At 39.4% G+C, this 20,206-nt stretch overlaps 1 protein-coding gene across 3 annotated transcripts in view; it reads right to left on the reverse strand.

Annotated features, from left to right (window-relative positions):
• The window catches only part of LOC146654959 (protein NLRC3-like), a 45,280-nt gene that overhangs the window by 9,234 nt on the left and 15,840 nt on the right, over window positions 1–20,206 (reverse strand). The window contains exon 5 of one of the 3 annotated variants that reach the window (XM_085427390.1): window positions 6,430–6,603. The exons of the other annotated variants lie outside the window; for them this stretch is intronic. Coding sequence (XP_085283516.1) covers window positions 6,430–6,603 — 174 coding nt within the window. The remainder of the gene's footprint in view (window positions 1–6,429; window positions 6,604–20,206) is intronic. 3 annotated transcript variants of the gene reach the window in all.

A 20,206-nucleotide genomic window follows, 5' to 3' on the forward strand; every position in this document is an offset into this window, starting at 1 on the left:
TCCACAATTTTTGTGCTATTTTCACCGTTCAAACTTTAAACTATTCAGCTATTTTTGCTAATTCCTGCTACGATTTTTGCTATTTTTAACTATTATACTTTTTAAAATATTAAGCTTTTTTCCTTTAATTTGTCCCATTGAAATGAATGGGAAACTTCTGCAATTCTGCTAAATTTTGCCTGTTTTTGAAACTTAACTACTTCCTCATATTTTCACCTAGAACAACCATTCAAATTTTAAAATGTTCACAAATTATTTGGCTATTCAGGTATGATTCAGCTTTTTCAAATCTTTTACTGTTTTACTTTTATGCCTCTTAAAGTTTTGAGTTGCAAAATTGTGATTTTTCACAAAATACATGTGTTGTTATGGTTGCTATGCTCTTGGCTTCCAGTGTGCCACTGAAGGTTTTGCAATTTTCACTTCATGTCCGAACAACTTCCTGCTACTTGCTCAATTTTCACTCAACTTCCACAAATTATACATCAAAACGTAGGTATTTTTGCTGGCTTTCAGAAAATGTCACCATCATTGTTGTGGGATTTATAGAATTTTTGCAAATCTCCTCAGACTAACACAAGGTCAGAAAACTCTCCATATAAAGTGAATGGAGAGCTTGTTCAAAATCACCGCTGGATTTCTGTAATGAGAGGCATATTCGAATCGTCATATCTCCTTAACGAAGCAAAGTTAAGACATGAGGCTTGTCCCCGAATATCTTCAGACACCCCTGACGCTCACAATTCAAGAATTTCTTTCTCACCTATTACCGTTCTGAAATGAGTTGGACTTGTTTGAGGGTAGGAAATTCGTCCTTCGCTCAGATTTCTTCAGATTTCAAACTGTGGAAATGAACCACTTTTTTCTCTCATCATAACTTTTTGTTGGATTTCCACAGAGACCTGAAAATTTCCATGATTGTTCACCAAAGCCTGCTGTCTCTTACGGTGAAAGAATGATATCGATACTCCAAATAGATTTCGAGTTAGAAAGCGTTGTTTGAGGGCAAGTCAAGGCAGTTTTTGCTTCGCTCTACTCAGTTATGGTGCATTACAAGTCAAATATCTTTAATAATTCATATTTTAATGATAAATTGTAAACACTGGAAGATTCCCCCATCTCTTGTGAACAAAACGGTGTAAGAATGACCGCTCTAGCCCCTACGGTTTGGAAATTATGGTCATTTGTTTGAGGGGAGTCCTCACTATGAGAAATAGGCTGCAATAATCCTGTGCCTCTCTGTGCTGCGTGTGTAAAAAGAGGCACATGTTTTGGCGGGAAAAAGTACACAGGCTCTCTGATTGGTGGATTCAAATTCAGCAGCTCCCAGGCTGACCTAGAAACTTACTTCTCTCTCCCTGTGCATTTTTTTGCTGATTTTTTCATTTAACAAGTATATTTGAGGGACCCTCAGCATGTTCAGCATTTTTTCAGCTGTCCATTTTGCTTTTCCAATTTTTCTGTTTAACTTATTACTATTGTGCTAAATAATACTATTTCTGCTATTTTATAAGATTTGTGCCTAATATAGTATTTCTGCTAAATTATAGTATTTCTGCTTTTTATAGTATTTGTGCTAAAACATAGTATTTCTACTAAATGTAGTATTTATGCTTAATCATAGTATTTCTATATATTTCTGCCAGGTCCCCAGGCAGCCAATCCTCTGTGAGGACTGAGAAATTCAAATTTTCAAATCAGGGCCTGCACGGCTTCCCAGCCAATCATATATGTGTCCTGAGGCATTCAAATTTGCATATTGGGGCCTTCATGGCTTCTAAGCCAGCCAATCATATCTGAGGGCTGAGGAATTCAAATCCACAAATCAGGGCCTGCACGGCTTCCCAGCCAGCCAATCATATATGTGGTCTCAGGCATTCATATTTGCATATTGGGGAATTCGTGGCTTCTAAGTCAACAAGTCATCCATGTCATATATCTCTAAAAATTCACATTTTAATGATAAATTGTTAACACTGGAAGATTCCCCCATCTCTTCTGAACAAAACAGTGTAAGAATGACCGCTCTAGCCCCTACGGTTAGGAAATTATGGTCATTTGTTTGAGGGGAGTCCTCACTATGAGAAATAGGCTGCAATAATCCTGTGCCTCTCTGTGCTGCTGCGTGTGTAAAAAGATGCACCTGTTTTGGCGGGAAAACGTAAACAGCCACTCTGATTGGTGGATTTAAATTCGGCAGCTCTCTCCCTGTGTGTGTGTGTGTGTGTGTGTGTGTGTGTGTGTGTGTGTGTGTGTGTGTTTAGTGGGAGAGAGAGGACCCTGCCCTTATTTGGCAGCATGTCATTGTAGGATTTAAATTGAATATAGTTAGACTGGTTGACTGGATTAGAGCCTGTGTTTGTGTGTCCCTCTGTGCATTTGTGTTTCAATATGCCTCCATATTTGTAATTTTGTAAGTTATTACTATTCTGCTAAATCATAGTATTTCTGGTACTTTTCGGTACTTGTGCTAAATACAGTATTTCTGCTAAATCATACTATTTCTGCTTTTCATAAGATTTGTGCCTAATATAGTATTTCTGCTAAATTATAGTATTTATTATTTTTATAGGATTTGTGCCAAACATAGTATTTCTGCTAAATTATAGTATTTCTGCTTTTTATACTATTTGTGCCTAATATAGTATTTCTGCTTTTTATAGGATTTGTGCCTGATATAGTATTTCTGCTTTTTATAGGATTTGTACCTAATATAGTATTTCTGCTTTTTATAGGATTTGTGCTTAATATAGTATTTCTGCTAAATTATAGTATTTCTGCTTTTTATAGTATTTGTGCTAAAACATAGTATTTCTACTAAATGTAGTATTTATGCTTAATCATAGTATTTCTATATATATATATCTGCCAGGTCCCCAGGCAGCCAATCCTCTGTGAGGACTGAGAAATTCAAATTTTCAAATCAGGGCCTGCACAGTTTCCCAGCCAATCAAATAAGTGTCCTGAGGCATTCAAATTTGCATATTGGGGCCTTCGTGGCTTCTAAGCCAGCCAATCATATCTGAGGGCTGAGGAATTCAAATCCACAAATCAGGGCCTGCACGGCTTCCCAGCCAGCCAATCACATATGTGGTCTCAGGCATTCAAATTTGCATATTGGGGAATTCGTGGCTTCTAAGTCAACAAGTCATCCATGTCATATATCTCTAAAAATTCATATTTTAATATTAAATTGTCAACACTTGAAGATTCCCCCATCTCTTCTGAACAAAACGGTGTAAGAATGACCGTTCTAGCCCCTACGGTTAGGAAATTACGGTCATTTGTTTGAGGGGAGTCGTCACTATGAGAAATAGACTGCAAAAATCCTGTGCCTCTCTGTGCTGCTGCGTGTGTAAACAGATGCACCTGTTTTGGCGGGAAAACATAAACAGCCTCTCTGATTGGTGGATTCAAATTCAGCAGCTCCCAGGCTGACCTAGAAACTTACTTCTCTCTCCCTGTGTGTGTGTGTGTGTGTGTGTGTGTGTGTGTGTGTGTGTGTGTGTGTGTGTGTGTGTGTGTGTGACAGAGAGAGAGAGAGAGAGAGAGAGAGAGAGAGAGAGAGAGAAAGGCTTTTAATGGGATGATCTCATTCTAAGATTTAAATTCAATATATTTAGACTGGTTGACTGAATTGGATCTTGTGTGTGGGTCTCTCTGTGCATGTGTGTTTCCTCATGTGTACATATTTGTGATTGTGTGGCTGTAATAAATTTTTTTGCAGATTTTTGTCATTTAACAAGTATATTTGAGGGACCCTCAGCATGTTCAGCATTTTTTCAGCTGTCCATTTTGCTTTTCCAATTTTTCTGTTTAACTTATTACTATTGTGCTAAATCATACTGTTTCTGCTATTTTATAAGATTTGTGCTTAATATACTATTTCTGCTTTTATAGGATTTGTGCTTAATATAGTATTTCTGCTAAATGTAGTATTTATGCTTAATCATACTATTTCTGCTTTTCATAGTATTTGTGCTTAATATAGTATTTCTGCTAAATTTAGTATTTCTGATTAATTATAGTTTTTCTACTAAATCATAGTACAGTATTTCTGCTTTTTATGGGATTTGTGCTAAAACAAAGTATTTCTACTAAATGTAGTATTTGTGCTTAATCATACCATTTCTGCTTTTTATAGGATTTGTGCTTAATATAGTATTTCTGCTAAATTATAGTATTTCTGCCAAATTATAATATTTGTGCTAAAACATAGTCTCAATTTAAAATTACAATATTCATAGTTCATCACAGTGTCTCTGGTAAATCACAATATTTCTGCTCTGTTGTACTATTTTTCTAAATCATAGTGTTTCTGTAATGTTTAAGTATTTTTGGCTAAATATATTCTTTCTGTTATCTTATACTATTTCTCCTAAATTCTTGTATTTTTGAGAAGTTATCATGTTTCTGGTAAGTTACAATATTTCTGCTAAATTCTGCTATGCTATTGTATTTCTGCCAAGTATTATGTTTCCTCTAAGATATTGCAGTTCTGCTAAGTTATTCCATTTTAGCAAACTTCTTTTGCTTCTGCAAAGTTTTTACAATTTCTGCAACTTTTCAGCTTTTTCAGCTACTTTTTGCATACAGCTTCAGCTTTAAGCATCCACACTGCATTTTCGCAGGAAATGCAAATTTTTCTAGTTATTATTATATTTTATTCTGTATTCCGTACGTTTTTTGTAATCCTACTCCTTCAAAACCGTTCAACTTAGAAAAACCATTCCAACACCGTTAGATTCCTATTCTTTTGGACAACACTGCTTCCATTTTTCATATTTTTAACATTTATATTTTTAATTTTATTCAACTTTATTCAACAAAAATTTATAATGTATTTCAATGGGGAGACCCTTCAAATCCTCATTCAACTTACTCATTTTTAAACTCTTACTACTTCCACATACATTGACATAGAGCCACCATTCAAACTTTAAAACGAAGACGAGACATTCAACTATTCAACTTGCATTTATCTTTTCAATATCTATTATACTTTTTCTTCAGTTCCAGTTTAAGTTTCATGATGTTTTTTCACCCGTTTCAGAGTTTATAATGGGTGTGTATGGGACGGAATGTTGGGGCTAGAGTGAGGCAGCTCAACTGCTAGAGTGAGAGGAGCAAAAAAATTTATCTTAAAATCTTTTTTAAAACTGCTGCTGTGTCCGCAGCGTTTGCTCTACAGGTATGATTTTACCCTCAAAACGTAGCCATGGCTGTCCTCTTTCATCCAATGTGTTTACTATTGTCCTAGGTGTTATGGTTCTTTCATAAATGTCACCAATGCACAGCCTCCTCCCTCCAACTCTTCCATAGACTCTAATGTTAAAATGGCTCAGAAGGTTCGTTTGAAAATCAGAAGAGCATGGTGTCTTTCCACTGTCACCACGCCCATATAATAAGCTCCACAGGCATGAAAACTGAGAATTAGGTAGACTAGACATGGCTGTCGCTCACGGTGAAAGAATTTTGTCAGTACGCCATGTACTTTTCATTTGGGAACGATTTGTTTCGGCCTGATTTTCTGTTCATTTTAAGCAGCAAAAGTGAGGTGCATGTCTGTGTCGTGTGTATGGAGCCATTGGGTGCGGTCACTATAGCAACCAGGCTCACACCTGCCTGCTTAACGAGCTCTCTCTCTCACTGTGCCAAGATTCATCTTAAACACTTCTCTTTCAACTGCTGCTGTGTCCACAGTGTTAAAGCCATCATTTTACCCTCAAAACGTCGCCATCGTTGTTCTCTTTCCAACATCTTGTCTTTCAAAGCTCAGAGATGTAAACTTTTTAAACTGTGTGGGTCCAAGTGGAGGGATCACATTTTAGTCATTCAGTGATTCAAAGAATATGACCTTTTAATATTCTTTCAGATGTTTTCTGACTCTAAATGTTCTTTTCTCATTTCTTAGGTTTTTCTAATTTACAATTAAAACATTTTCAGTTTTTTTCCAACTCCTTCTTCTGTGTAACCTTCAGCTTTTAGCAGTTCAGCACCTTTGTTTTCAGGTTAAATTCGGTTTTTTTTTTTGGTTTTTTTTTAATCTCATTCAATATTTTTAACTCAAAATTCAGCAATTAATTCATTTCAGTGCATACATTCAGATTCAAGCATTCACACTGCAGTTTCTTCAGAAAATGCACTTTCTAGTTTGTTGTTGTGTCTCTGAATTAGGAAAGGTCAGCAGGCTGCTTGCCGCCCTGTGGAGGGCTGCAGCCTAGTGTAGCCTAGAGTGTCACTGTTTGAAATGTGAACATTGTTCTGCTACAGTCAATGGACTAAATCAGAGAAGAAGAAAACAGACTTTACAATGAAGATCCTCAGTGTGGATCAGTATATCAGCCTGATGTCTGCAGTTTAGGGTCAGGCACAACATCATATTTAAAATAATATTCATCTCAGCACAACTAAAACAAGGTGACTGACCTCAGAGTTTCAAGTCTACATCCTGGACTCTCCAGAAAACCACATAGTTGCTTCACTCCTGAATCCTGCAGATTGTTGCTACTCAGGTCCAGCTCTCTCAGATAGGAGGGGTTGGACTTCAGTGCTGATGCCAGATAATCACAGCTGATCTTTGACAGCCCACACCAAACCAATCTGTATAAAGATGGAAAGAAGTAAGTTTTAGTAGACAAAGTGTGTTCTTGAAACTATTTATTGTTTCATTATTTCATCTGCTCAGAGCTGAAGAAGGTTCAGAATGTAGAAGTTTAGAAAATGGAAACTCCAAACAGCTGAAGCCAACAGGAAACAGCTTCAAAAGAACACAACAAGAGAAAAAACTCTGAATTTTTCACATTAAAGTTGTACATTTCTAACAAGAGTATTTTAAAGGCGGCGTCACTGAAAGATGTTGAACTGAAGCTTTCACAGAGACGTCTTTTACTGCACATAACCAGGACACAGACTCTTAATCCTGAAATTTGGATGACCTTTCTCTCTTTGTGTTCACAAATGATGCAATAACTCTGTGACTGTCCTGGAACTTTCAGCAGTATTGTTACATCCTTTTTCCACAGCTCTTATGACAGCAGTGTACATTCACTGCAGGCACAATCTGCCTCTGCTTCAGCACCGTTTATGATGCACAAACTGCAGGAACCAAACTCATTCTGGCTCATTTGAATTATGTCTGCATACAAAGACACTTTGAAACTCTCATCAGTATGTTTCCTGGCCTACTAGGAGGGATCAAACTCTGGATCTTTTTTCTGGATCAGTTAAGGATGCTTTTCCATCCGAAGAAAGACCAGCACCATACTTGTTGTGCATAAAAGGTGGGAACATCAGCGCTGCCACATGGGCACAACACTGCATGAACAAGGACTCAGTACTTCCAATAAAGGACTAGGACAAAGAACAGGTGAGTGAGAAGACCCTGTTGGTGTGGACGGACCATCAGGGGCTCCAAGACTAAGGAACAGAGACGTCCATGTACCAGCTGAGGATGCTGCAGTGATCCTGGAAGCTCAGTCCAATCTGAGGCCGTACCGTGTAAACTACGTGAACCACAGTTTCTTCACAGACTTTAGCCAAGTGAACATCTGGAGATCCAACAGTGCACGAGCTGCAAGCGATCAGCTGTTTTCTCATATACACAGATTCTCTCATCAGCTGCTGTGATGTGCATGCACTTCTCAAATCTGCTTGAGCAGCAGTATATCCTTGATGTTGTTCCTTTCTAACCAAAGATATGGGACTGAGCTCCACTGAGCTAGTTCTACTTTCATTCAGATATAAACTGCTACAGTCTGCTGCTCATTTCTTTGCTACCATCACAGGAGCTCTTTATTCTGTTCTTCACTCTTATTGGTTCTTTGTGTGCTTGTCTTTAGAATAGTAGTCAGTCTTATTGTTCAAAGAAGGCAGTCAGTTGTAACTAAATGTAGCTGCTACAAGTAGTTTTTTAAAACTTTATATTTATTGGGTATTTTTTTCCTGGAAAGTGGCCGCCGACCCCGAATCAGATGTGGATGAGGCGGTGTTGTGGGAATCGTCAAATCCGAGCCTCCAGAGTGTGAGGACAATGGCTGGAAAGCCTCAGCTGAGCCTCTAGGGGGGTCAGGTTGGATCCTGGCAGCCCTCACCCTGGGTGCTGGGACAGGCACAGGAGCAAACTGGACACCGGTCACCCCCACCCGAGGGACAGGAACGGCTGCAGGAGTAGGCTGGGTCACAGCTGCCCTCGCCCTGGGAGCTAGCAAAGGAATGGGTGATGGCTGTGCGTCAGCAGCACCGTCCAGAGGAATTGGTACCGGTGCGGGGACGTGCTGAGCCCTAGCTGCTCGAGGAGCTGTTGCAGGGACAGGCTGAGCCTTTGCTGCCTTCACCTGAGAAGGTGAAACAAGTGAAGGTGAAGGCAGAATCTGAGCCGCTGTGCTAGCAGGAAAAGTCTGAGCAATGGGTGTGGAAATAATGACTGGATGAGTGATACTGACAGGTTTAGAGGTGTGAATATTTTTAATAATGGCCTGGGATGATGAAACAGTTTCTTCGGCGGCAGAATGGTGAGTATTAATTGGATAGTCCAGAATGTAATCACAAAACACAGTCTTTTGATTAGGTAGATGGTGAAAAGTCTCTGGCTTGCAGTGAGGAGTAAGAAAGGGAAAGTACTGCCTCCTGCCACTCGAAAATGTCTGAGTCCACTGGGTCACAGACGTGTCTTCGTGGCACGGGTCTTGTCATTCTGTCAGGGATGTGTGTGGATGAGAGGAAGAGATAACCCAAATGCAGGACTCACGGTGAGAGTTGGAGTTTATTATAATGACGGGACGAGCAGAACGTATGATGGCTGAACTGACTGAAAGACTGGCTGGCTGAACTGAGTACACACATGCTGAGTAGACAACATCAATGACAAAACGCTGGACCGAGAGAAACTGAGGGTTTAAATACAGGCTGGATGGTGAGTGATTAGAAACTGGTGAGTAAATGGCTGAACTTAATCTGAGTAAAGACACATGGAAACAACTGGAACAGCAAAACAGGAAATGAGAACGAGTGACAAAATAAACTGAACATGAACAAACTGAAAACACTGGTTGAGCCACCCAGGAACCCTGACAGTCGTTCCATAGTATGAATTTCGTGTATTATTTCTGTCCAGTCAGAAACAGTAGGTGGTTCCTCATTCAGCCATTTATGTGTTATAGCTTTCTTGCTGGCTGCCTGTAGTATCTGTAGCAGTTATCTATCCCGTTTCTTCAATCTGGTTGGTATATTGCCTAAACAAAAAGACACTGAAACTCCGTTCAAGCTGTGACCCAATTATCTGCTTAGTGTGTTCAATCACAACTGACCAGTAGGGGGAGATTTTAGAACACTCCCAAAAGACATGGAAATGGCCTGCCAAAGTATATCCACATCTCCTCCAACATTTCCCTTGGTCAACATTTTTGCTTTGGAGTTCTTTAATCTTAGGTGTGATTAAAAAACAAAACAAACCTCATAGTTTTTTTCCAAGTGAATTCTGTCCATAGTTCTAAACTTAATGTAGGTGGTAGACAACAGTTTCCTTTCTTTTTGTAGTGCTGAGTAGATCATGGAAATTAGTTGTTTTTTTTTAGCAGTTTCCCTTTGCATATATGTATAAAAATGTGGACTAGAGATCTTCCCTCCTTATGCTGGGCTCACACTGTGCGATTTTTGGCCCATTTTGAGCCAATTTTTGAGTCGTGCGACTGTTTTGGTGATCAGCCTGATTCTGGCCTTCATCGTGCGTCGTGCATCTGTAACAGTGTTTATGTGGTGTTAAATACCACTTGCAACAAATGTCAGTGTAATGGGGAAACAACGCCCCCCCCCCCTTGGTGTGGCTGGCTGCATTAATCGCTGCCAGTCTGCCGTAGCCATACGAGAGGTGAGTTGTATTGTTCCGCCCACGATATAGCTAAGTAGTACAGCACATAAAACATGTTTGATTAGCTGATGGGCACCAAGTGTAATAAGTGCTTAGTGGACACATGTCCAACACCAGTTTATGTACTTTCATTTGTTTATTATTGTGTAAAACTGTATGCTAAAGTGGAATGCTAATGGGATGTTCTGCCGTAGTGTGCTGTGCGGAGTGGTGTGTGGTGAGCCTGTCCACTGATAAAACACCGTTGTTTCCATTCAGGCAATAAAGTGGCAACGATCGATAAGAGACTCCTTGTCTTCTTCAACACAACGCAGAGTCGAGGAGTCTGCTTGGGCCGAACTGTTGCAGCGGGATGAAGCAGAAACCGGTTACACATCGTGTAGTATACGTGGGGTAACGAGAAGCAATTAACACCTCACGACCAGCTCCCGATCATAAATCACTTGGTCGTGAGGGTGTCACCACAGCCGCTCACACTGCGCACGCGCAAACACATAAACGTCGGTGAAAAAGATGGAGTAGCACAGCAGTGCAACGTGTGATCTGCACACAAGGGATGGAGGCACTTGTAGAACTCATCCGAGCCTTTTCGATGTGGCCTCACAAAATTATCACGACTGCAACAACCGTGAAAATAGTTGGATTTACACTGCTGCTCAATCACAGCTGCCTGATCAATGTTTTTCATTAGCTATTTAGCAAAGTTGATGGTGGTGGTGTGTGTGTGTGACAGAGAGGGAGAGCGAGCGACAGAATTTCTGTTATAACTTTTATTTTATGGACGCACAGTGTGAGCACTCAGGTCAATCAGAGCATCGGGCCGTATAGTGTGAGACCTGCATCGTGACCTACGAACTTCTAACCCCTGTGAGTCAATTGTACAGTTTGAGCAGGAGCTGAATAACGTGACTGAAAAAAATCGCACAGTGTCTGCCCAGCTTTAGACAACAATCTCCATATTAAAATGCAATTTTAATTGGAGATATCTAAAAAAAATAAATAAATAAAAATCACCTCTCCTCAAGATGTAATTGACTGACATTTGTTGGAAGGTATCTAAACCTTTTTCAGATGATATTTTCCGGTATGCAGTGATACCTAGGTTGCACCAGTTTTTAAACCTACTGTCAATATTTGCAGGGGTGAATGCTGTGTCATATGCTGGCCACCATAGTATTCTCGCGTCTCTTTCTAAGATTTTATCTTTAAGTTCCCAAAACCAGATATTTTGGTACTTTTATGCAGTAGGATACTAGCTGGAAGAGGGACATGAATTTCCACCTGGTCTATTTTTTTCCATCTGGTGTCACATGTTGGGTTGCACCATGCAATCAGGACTCTGAGCTGTGTAGCTTTATAAGTTTTCTAGACATGCCTCCTTTATTTCTAGGTAACTCTAATGTCTCATACTTTATTCTATTCTCCCCCCACCTCGACGGGCAATGCCAGGAATAAATAAAGCAGTTTAGGTAGTACCGTCATTTTTATTAATTCAATCCTGTTATGCATATTCATTGGCAGTAGCAACCATCTGTCAAAATCTGCTTTTTTTAATTTTTATTAAAGATTGATTTATTGCCTTTCCAACAGCATTTTAACCAGCAGGAAGAGAGAGTTCAAATAAAATAGAGGAGGAAATTAATAAAAAAATTTGAGTGTATAATAGTAATGTATGTACATCGTATATGAACAGTGTTAGGGAAACGCATAGATATAGTTATATATACTCTCCCATGTAGATCATTCAGATATTATTACAGAAAAAAAATATATATATATATAGATAAATAAAACAAAGGTATAACATAGTGAGACATTAGGTTTAAGTGCATTATTCCAGGGCTTCGGGCTGAAGTTTAGTCCAAGGATGTCAAGTTAGTTAGAGAGGCATCCGAGCTAGCGGTTGCAACGATAAGCTGTGTCCTCTTCAGTTCCAGTCCATTTAATTTCACATCTCTTCTCCTGTCCTTCTATTTAGCAGTCCAGCACTCGCATGCCCCCCAGGTTCTCTTTAACAGCTGCAACACTACTTCTCCCATACAGGTTAAATGGATAGAGTCATTTCTGTTCACTATCGATCATCTCCTCACTTTCCAAGAATAACAAAAAATTTCCCCACATTTTTTTAAAGGAAGCATGTTTACCCTTTATCATAGACGTAATTTTCTCCAAAGCAAGGGATTTTGACAGTGTCAATAACCAAGTTCTCGAGTGTGGTCTACTAATGGATCTCCATGATTTGGCTATGCTATATTTCGCCTGTAACAGGCAGAAGATTGTGGTTTTTTGGTTAACTTTGCTCAGCTGGATTTCAGCGGGGAAAATTCCTAGGATGCATAGTTTAGGACATAGATTGAGCTTGACACTTGTAATATGTGCAATTAAATCTAAAACTTCTTTCCAAAACTTTTGGATTTCTGAGCATTCCCACAGGCAATGCATCAGTGTGCCTTTTCCCCCACATTTAACACATATGTCCGGAGTTTTGGGGTCGAATTTGTTTAATAATGTTGGGGTGATATATGTTCTCAATAACCATTTATACTGGATTAGTTTAAATTGGGTGTTTATAGATTGTGTTTGGGCTTTCAAGCAAGCTTTTTGCCATTCCTCTGTACACAGCAAATCCAGCATGTCCAAATTAACACTGTCGGATTTGACTTCAACACTATTAAAGTGTCTATATGGGTCCACACCAGAGAGTGTTAATTTAACTCTTTTTGGAGAGTTGGTACGTTAACTCTGATTTAGTGTTAAACACCAAATCTGTCTGGAGTTGATAATTTAACACTTGGTGTTAAGAGTTTATATATTAACTCTCAAAGAGTATTTTAGTTTAACTACGTAAGAGTTATCTTCTAATTCATTCTAAAAAGCGGGAATTTTACTGTTCTGAACTTCTAGAAATTTCTTTTGGAAATAAACATTTACTAAAAAGATGCAATGGTTTTTGAAAAACATTTATTCTGAACTGTGCACCCCAATTTCAAAACATTTTCTGAAAGATGTAACAGTATACATGTTCTCACTTTCATTAGAATTGTGTTTATCAAAAGGTCTGACATGGTAAATGCAAATAACAGCATCTCATCACTTATTTCTTCAATACAATATGCATGTCCTTCATTCATCACTTTGTGGAACTTCAACGCACTTCTGCTCTCCCCCATATTCCATCTTCACAAGCATATCCTGTGTGGAGATTGAATAAAAATTAGTTGACACTAATTAATGGCACAAATAATCCAGTAAACAATTGCAGCACAGTAAAAAAAAAAAAAAAGGAATCCTCTTTGAGCCATTACTTGCGTAAAGTATTTTCCCAAAAGACAAGGACACAGGCAACAGGTAATACTGAACTAAATGTAAAACCGCAACCTTTTTCATTTTTACCTAAACCGTGTGCACAAAACTCTGGAGGGATCTATGCTAACGTAGAATCCAGTCAGGACGTCTGCTACTGCTGTTTGCTCGTGTTTTTTTTATGGGCGATCGTTTTCAGGCTTCAAGTAGCACCATTATACCAACATTTCACATTCTACACATTGTTTTAGGTGTATTTGACCAAAGATTTGACTGAAAATTCACATGCAAGCTTTTTTCAAGGCTGTGGTATTTGCCCGCAAACAATACCTTTCAGCTAGCTAAAACAGAATATTATGCTATCAGCGAGCAACGTGGCTAATGCCTTTCACACAGCTTTGTCTCAACTCCAAAGAGCCACAGAAGTAAAAGTTAATAACAATTGAAACAATCTTTGAAAAAATGACTTACCAAGCATGGCAAACAACTCAAATATGTAGAGCAAAATGTTCTGAAACGGCTTCGCTTCAGCTTCGATTGGAGCCGTGCTGGGGGCGGAGTCTGTGAATTTACTCTGTTGGTGTCATAGCCCCTGTAGGAGTTCAGAGTTAAGAGGTCAAGAGTTAATGTTTCCATTGTAACACCTCCAGATTTGACAGAGAAACACTCATTTTTAACACTCGATTTTAACTACTATCATTTTACACCTCAGAGTTACATTAAAAGAATGTGACTCTGCTTAGAGTAAAATTAACTCTACTTTTGCAAGGAGACTATTAACACCAAAACATTTAACACTTTTGAATTTGCTGTGTAGTTATTCTACACTCTAAGTCTTGACACCATGCAAGTCTTTCTTTTTCTGAGAACGTTTGAGAGCCATCTCTGAGGTTGCTGTAGAAACGGGATATTAAACCCTTCTTCAGCTGATGGTTTATTGCTATGTCCTCTAATGAGTTTAGAGTGGGCAATGTTAGGGATTTTTGAGTTTTTGAAATGAAGCTTCTGATTTGAAGAAATTTGAAAAAATGTTTGGTTGGAATGCCAAATTTCTGTGTCAAGCCATTAAAACATAGTAGGGTGTCCTTGTCAAATAGGTCTGCAACTTTGCACAGGCCTCTGACGGCCCACATTTTAAAGCCCAAATCTTTCCAACCGGGTTTAAAGGCCCTATTGCCCCAGATAGGTGAGAATTGGGATAGTGCTGGGGTTTCATTTTTAAACTCGAGTGCGTCGAACCACACACGGATGGTATTTTTAACAAAGAGGTTTGATGTATCTTTCATCAGATCTTTATACTTTGCAGAGTACAGGTAAGTGCTGAGTGGTAAGGGGGTAGTACTTGTCCTTTCTAAATTTACCCAGGGTAAGGTTGTTGTTGAAAACCAGCATGAGGCCGCAGAGAGCTGGGCAGCCCAGTAGTACCATTTGAGGTTTGGAACACAAAGACCTCCCCTGTCGTATGGGAGATATAGTAGCGAGAGGTGCAGTCTGGCTCGTCTGTTATTCCAAATGAATTTAATGAATATTGTTTTTGCCTTTGTGAAGAAGTCATCTGGAGGGTTGAGAGGAATAACTTGGAAGAGATATAAAAATTTTGGAAGAACGTTCATTTTGAGAATATTTACACGTCCAATCAACGAGATTGGTAGCATAGACCATCTATTGATTAAGTCAACAACAGAGTTGATAGTAGGAGAGTAATTTGCATCTACCAAATCATAAATTTTTGGAGTGATTTTTATACCTAGATAGGTAAGACTGTCTCTGGCAACTTGAAACATTGTTTGAATAGGTGGTTTAATTCTTTCAGAATGTTTAAAGAAGAGGATGGCCGACTTGGATTCATTAATTTTATAACCGGAGATATTGCCAAAGAAGTTAATTGTTTTGAGTAGCTGGGGAATTGAGCTCTCTAATTTGGACAGCATTAAGATAATGTCATCTGCGAATAATCCAATTTTGGACTCAATATTATTTGTTCTAATGCCAGAGATATTTTGATTGTTCCTTATCGCAATAGCCAGTGGTTCTATTGCTAGGACGAAAAGAAAAGGCGAAAGGGGACAGCCTTGACGCGTACCTCTACCTAGATAGAATGGTCCAGATATGATGTTGTTAGTTCTAACTGAGGCTATAGGTTTATTATATAATATTTTGACCCAGGTCATGAAATAAAGCCAAATTGAGACAGTACCTTATAGAGATAGTTATGTTCGACCCTATCGAAAGCTTTTTCTGCATCCAAGGAGAGCAGAGCCATGTCTGGATGTTCTGAGTTTGAGTAAAGTACATTCAGTACTCTGCGAATACCATGCTGCGCTTGCCGGCCTTTTATAAAACCATTCTGGTCAGTATCAGCGAGAAGATGAAGGTACCGTTCAAGTCTGTTTGCCAGTACTTTACTTATTATCTTGGCGTCAGAGTTTATTAATGAGATTGGTCTATAAGATTCACATTTTGTAGGCGGTTTCCCAGGCTTAGGGAATACCGTTATGAGTGCATTACGCAAGGAGGGGGGAAGCTCTTTTAAATCATAACTTTCCGCTAGCATGTCGTATAGAGGGCGTACTAATTTGTCTTTAAATATTTTGAAAAGGTCTAGTGGGATTCCATCTGGGCTGGGAGTTTTTCCCATTTTTAATTTATCAATTGCAATCGACAGTTCACTCATAGATAACTGAGAGTCTAGTTCACATCGAGCTTCTTCAGACAGTGAAGGGGTGCTTATTGAGTCAAAGAAGGATTCTAGTGATTCTTGAGTCGCATCTCCTGTTGAAGTATATATTGTGAGTAGTAGAGTTCAAAGAGTTCATTTATTCTGTAAGGATCTGTGGTGTTTTCGTCTGCAGTTCTAATTTCATTTATTGTTTGTTCGTTCAGTAGAGTTTTTATGCGCCATGCCAAAAGTTTTCCTGCCTTTTCCCCCTGGTCATAGTAGGTCTGTCTCAGTCTAAATAGTCCTGCTGAGGCTTTCTCAGTAGTTAATTTATCATATTTTGAGCAGTTCAACCCCTAAATATTTAATTAAGTTCGTATTCCAACTACCCTTTAGGAGTTTACAAATATATTTGTTTGGTTTATATTTAGAGATAAGAAATTGAGTTTTGTGAAGGTTTAATTTGTACCCAGAATATGAGCCAAACATATTGAGCAAAGATAGTAATATTGGTAGGCTAATAGTGCGTTTAGTAACAGTCACAAGGACATCATCTGCATATAAACAAACCTTGTACTCTTTGCCATTGATGATAACACCTGTAACTTCCTTGCATTCTCAATGGCCTGTGCCAATGGATCAATAAACAGTGCAAATAGAGCAGGGCTAAGAGGACAGCCCTGTCTATATCCTCTTTTAAGAACTAAGTCTGAGAGGTCCCCATTAACGTTTATCCTTTTATAAGGAGAATTATACAAGGACCTCAAACAACTAATCATCTGGTTATTAAAACCAAGGTGTTTTAGAACCCAACATAAAACTCCCATCTGACGGAGTCAAAGGCTTTTTCAGCGTCAAGGCTAAGAACTACCATCTCTATGTTTTTGATATCATTTATTTGATGAAGTGCCCGTCTTATGTTATCATGTGTTTGTCTATTCTTTACAAATCCTCTCTGACCAGTATCAAAAGTTCAGGGAGTATAGGTTCAAGTCACTTGGCCAATATTGTTGCAAATATTCTATAGTTTATATTTAATACTGAGTCTGTAGGAGCTATATTTGGTTTTGTCTTTTCCAGACTTTGGTATTACAGAGATGAGAGCTTGTCTCCATAATACTGTTATTTTGCCCCCCCCCCAAAGATATAATTAAAACAGGATTTCAGTAACGGTGTAAAAGTATGTTTACAATTTTTTCCCTAAAGGGAAACCATCTGTGCCTGGCATTTTATTCCTCTTCAACTTTGATATAGTTTTATTAATTTCTTCCTCTGTTATTTGTTGTTTAAATACCTTATTTTGTTCTGTCCCAATAGAAGGTAAATCTAGAGAGGCCAAGAAGTTATCTACAATTGTTAAATCTGTTGCTGGGGGCTGGTTATATAAATTTGAGTAATACGCAACAAAGGATTTTTGTATGTCTTCCAGGTTATATTGTATCTTATTGGTCTGTGGGTTCTTTATTTTGTGTATATACCTGTCGCCTTGCTGTTTACGTGTCTTTCAGGCAAGAAATTTCTTAGCTTTGGGGCCATTTTCATATTAGGTCTGCTTAATAAATCTATCTTTGTTTTCCATTTGGTTCTCATACAATTCGTTAAGGACCTGCCTTCTAAGTAATAGCTGTGTCCGAGTATCTTCATTATTATTTTTCATGTATTCGTCTTCTAACCATCTGAGTTTCATGACTGCCTCCTCAATTTGTCTCTCTTTTCCCTTTTTCTTAATAGGTGACCACATTAAAAATTTACCTCTGAGAACTGCCTTAGCAGCATCCCATAACACAGCGGTCCCCAACCTTTTTTGCACCACGGACCGGTTTATGCCCGACATTATTTTCACGGACCGGCCTTTAAGGTGTCGCGGATAAATGCAACAAAATAAAACTAGTACCGGTACCGAAAAAAAAGAAGATTTATTCATAACACACGTGAAAAGACCCAGGAAAACAGAGTAAATGATAAAAACGATAACAAAATAACGCTGAAAACCGATAAAAACCCTGAAAAAAATACATTTCACACCTGAGCCTCAACTCTCGCGGCCCGGTACCAAATGAATCACGGACCGGTGCCGGTCCGAGGCCCGGGGGTTGGGGACCGCTGCCATAACACACTGGGTGAAATGTCTCCATTGTTATTATCATTCATATAGTTTTTAAATTCATTTTCTACAGATTTACAGAACTGAGTTTCATTGAGAAGGCTGGAGTTAAATGGTAAATGGTAAATGGCCTGTATTTATATAGCGCTTTACTAGTCCCTAAGGACCCCAAAGCGCTTTACATATCCAGTCATCCACCCATTCACACACACATCCACACACTGGTGATGGCAGCTACATTGTAGCCACAGCCACCCTGGGGCGCACTGACAGAGGCGAGGCTGCCGGACACTGGCGCCACCGGGCCCTCTGACCACCACCAGTAGGCAACGGGTGAAGTGTCTTGCCCAAGGACACAACGACCGAGACTGTCCAAAGGGTCGCTTTACGCCTAGTGTCCAAGTGTAATGTCAAATAAACTCCAGCATGATCTGAAATGTCTCTTACTCCTATATCACAATCAATAACCCTGTGTCTGTCTGAGTTGAGCATGAAAAAGTAGTCCAGTCTAGAAAACATCGAATGAGAGTGAGAAAAAAAAGAAAAACGTCTTTGGATGAAGATCTCCCCATACATCCACCATGCCTAGTTCTTTAAGCAATTTATTTACTTGATTTGCTTCAGGTAATATCTTTTTTGTTCCTGTTGAAGAGTCTAATGGTGGATTAAGGTGAATGTTCCAGTCACCCCCACATATTATCACCCCAGATACTTCTGCACATATTAAATCAAAAACTCTTTTAATCAATTGCCTGTCTCTTCCTAGCGGTCTGTAAACATTTAACAGTGTAACCTCTTTATGGTTAATAAAACCCTTCACTAATAGGTACCAGTTTGATCAACTAGTCCCTGAATGCAATTGACACCCTCTTCTTGACGAGAAGCAGACTTTAAAATTGACATTGGGACATCAGTGGTTCGCACTAAAGCAAGAACACCACCATTATTTCATGCGGCTACCATATCGGCGCCAGCTGTGGTCTCAAGGCTGGAGCTGAACATAACAATCTGTGTTTAGACTCTTCGTTCCAAACGCTCTTGTACACTTATCTCCGAGGCCGAGCGCTGGATGAATAGCTGCAGGGCAGGATGGCTGTATCTGCATCAGCTTACTTCTCACCCCTTACCCACCGCTGTGGCTTGTAACGTGCTTCATGATGTTGTGATGTGGACATTTATGTGCTCTTTGTGCAGAGGAGTTTTTTGTTTTCTGTTGTCATGCTGTCCTCCCATAGGAGCGCAGCATGAGTAGAGCTCTCTCTTCCCCTCCTCAACTTGCCCATTGTATTGTACATTTCAGTGTTTTTCCATAATACTACCAGCCTCCGACTTGACTCCGCATGTGATGTAAGGTCGGGGGGGGGGTTATGAGGAGAAATATGAATGTCTAAACAGCTGATTTAAGAGGCTAAATGGCCTCCTCAACAGGCCTCTGGAGTCTTGAAGTCTTCTTCAGGAAAACAGGAAACAGGAAAATGTTGCATTACCGCCACCAACTGGTGTGGCGTGTGGACCGAAATGACAAAAAAGTAAAAAATAAATTCAAATCCTCCCAAACAAATGGGTCTGCCTTAAAAACCAAAACTTGTTTAACTTTCACTTATAGAGTTCATGCGAAAGAAATCAATCAAGTCCAGGTTCACTTTCATATCGTCCAGCTTTGTGATCAGATGTCTTCTTTCAACATCATACTTCTGACAATGCAATAAAACATGTTCGCACACTAATATCCATATCTACCATCGGTCTCCTTGTTGCTTCTTTTGCTCTCCTATATGCCATTTCACTTCCTTCAACTCCATGATGCACTGATACCCATAAGAATGTGACCATAAGCCACATCATAATATATCTGAATAGTGTTTGCTGGATCTCAATCAGAATGTCAGGCCTGCATTTTGAGTGACTGTCTTGCAAACTGGCCAGTGACGAGCTCGAGTCCGAGCATATGAGTCTTGAAGTTCTCCAGAAGCCTGCTAATGAACTAATCATTTGATCCAGGTGTGTTCACCCAGGGTGAGATTTAAAACCTGCAGGACACCGGCCCTCGAGGCCGGGAGTTCGACACCCCTGCTTTAGCCAGATCGGCGCACATGCAGTAATGTACAAGCGTGGGTTTTTCAGCCAAAGGGTCATGATTACTTACAAAGATGAGGAAAGTTTACATTGGCCATAAAGTTACATTGGTGATTGTAAAGAGGAAATCCTCAGATGGTACTCACGTTGTGTCGGAATGTAATTTTTCCTGAATGCATTGTACTCTCATCTCTCT

Source organism: Rhamphochromis longiceps, linkage group LG13, assembly GCF_057381845.1.
Source record: "Rhamphochromis longiceps isolate RC_006_pf linkage group LG13, R_longiceps_female_GT1.1, whole genome shotgun sequence".
NCBI classification, from domain to species: Eukaryota; Metazoa; Chordata; class Actinopteri; order Cichliformes; family Cichlidae; genus Rhamphochromis; species Rhamphochromis longiceps.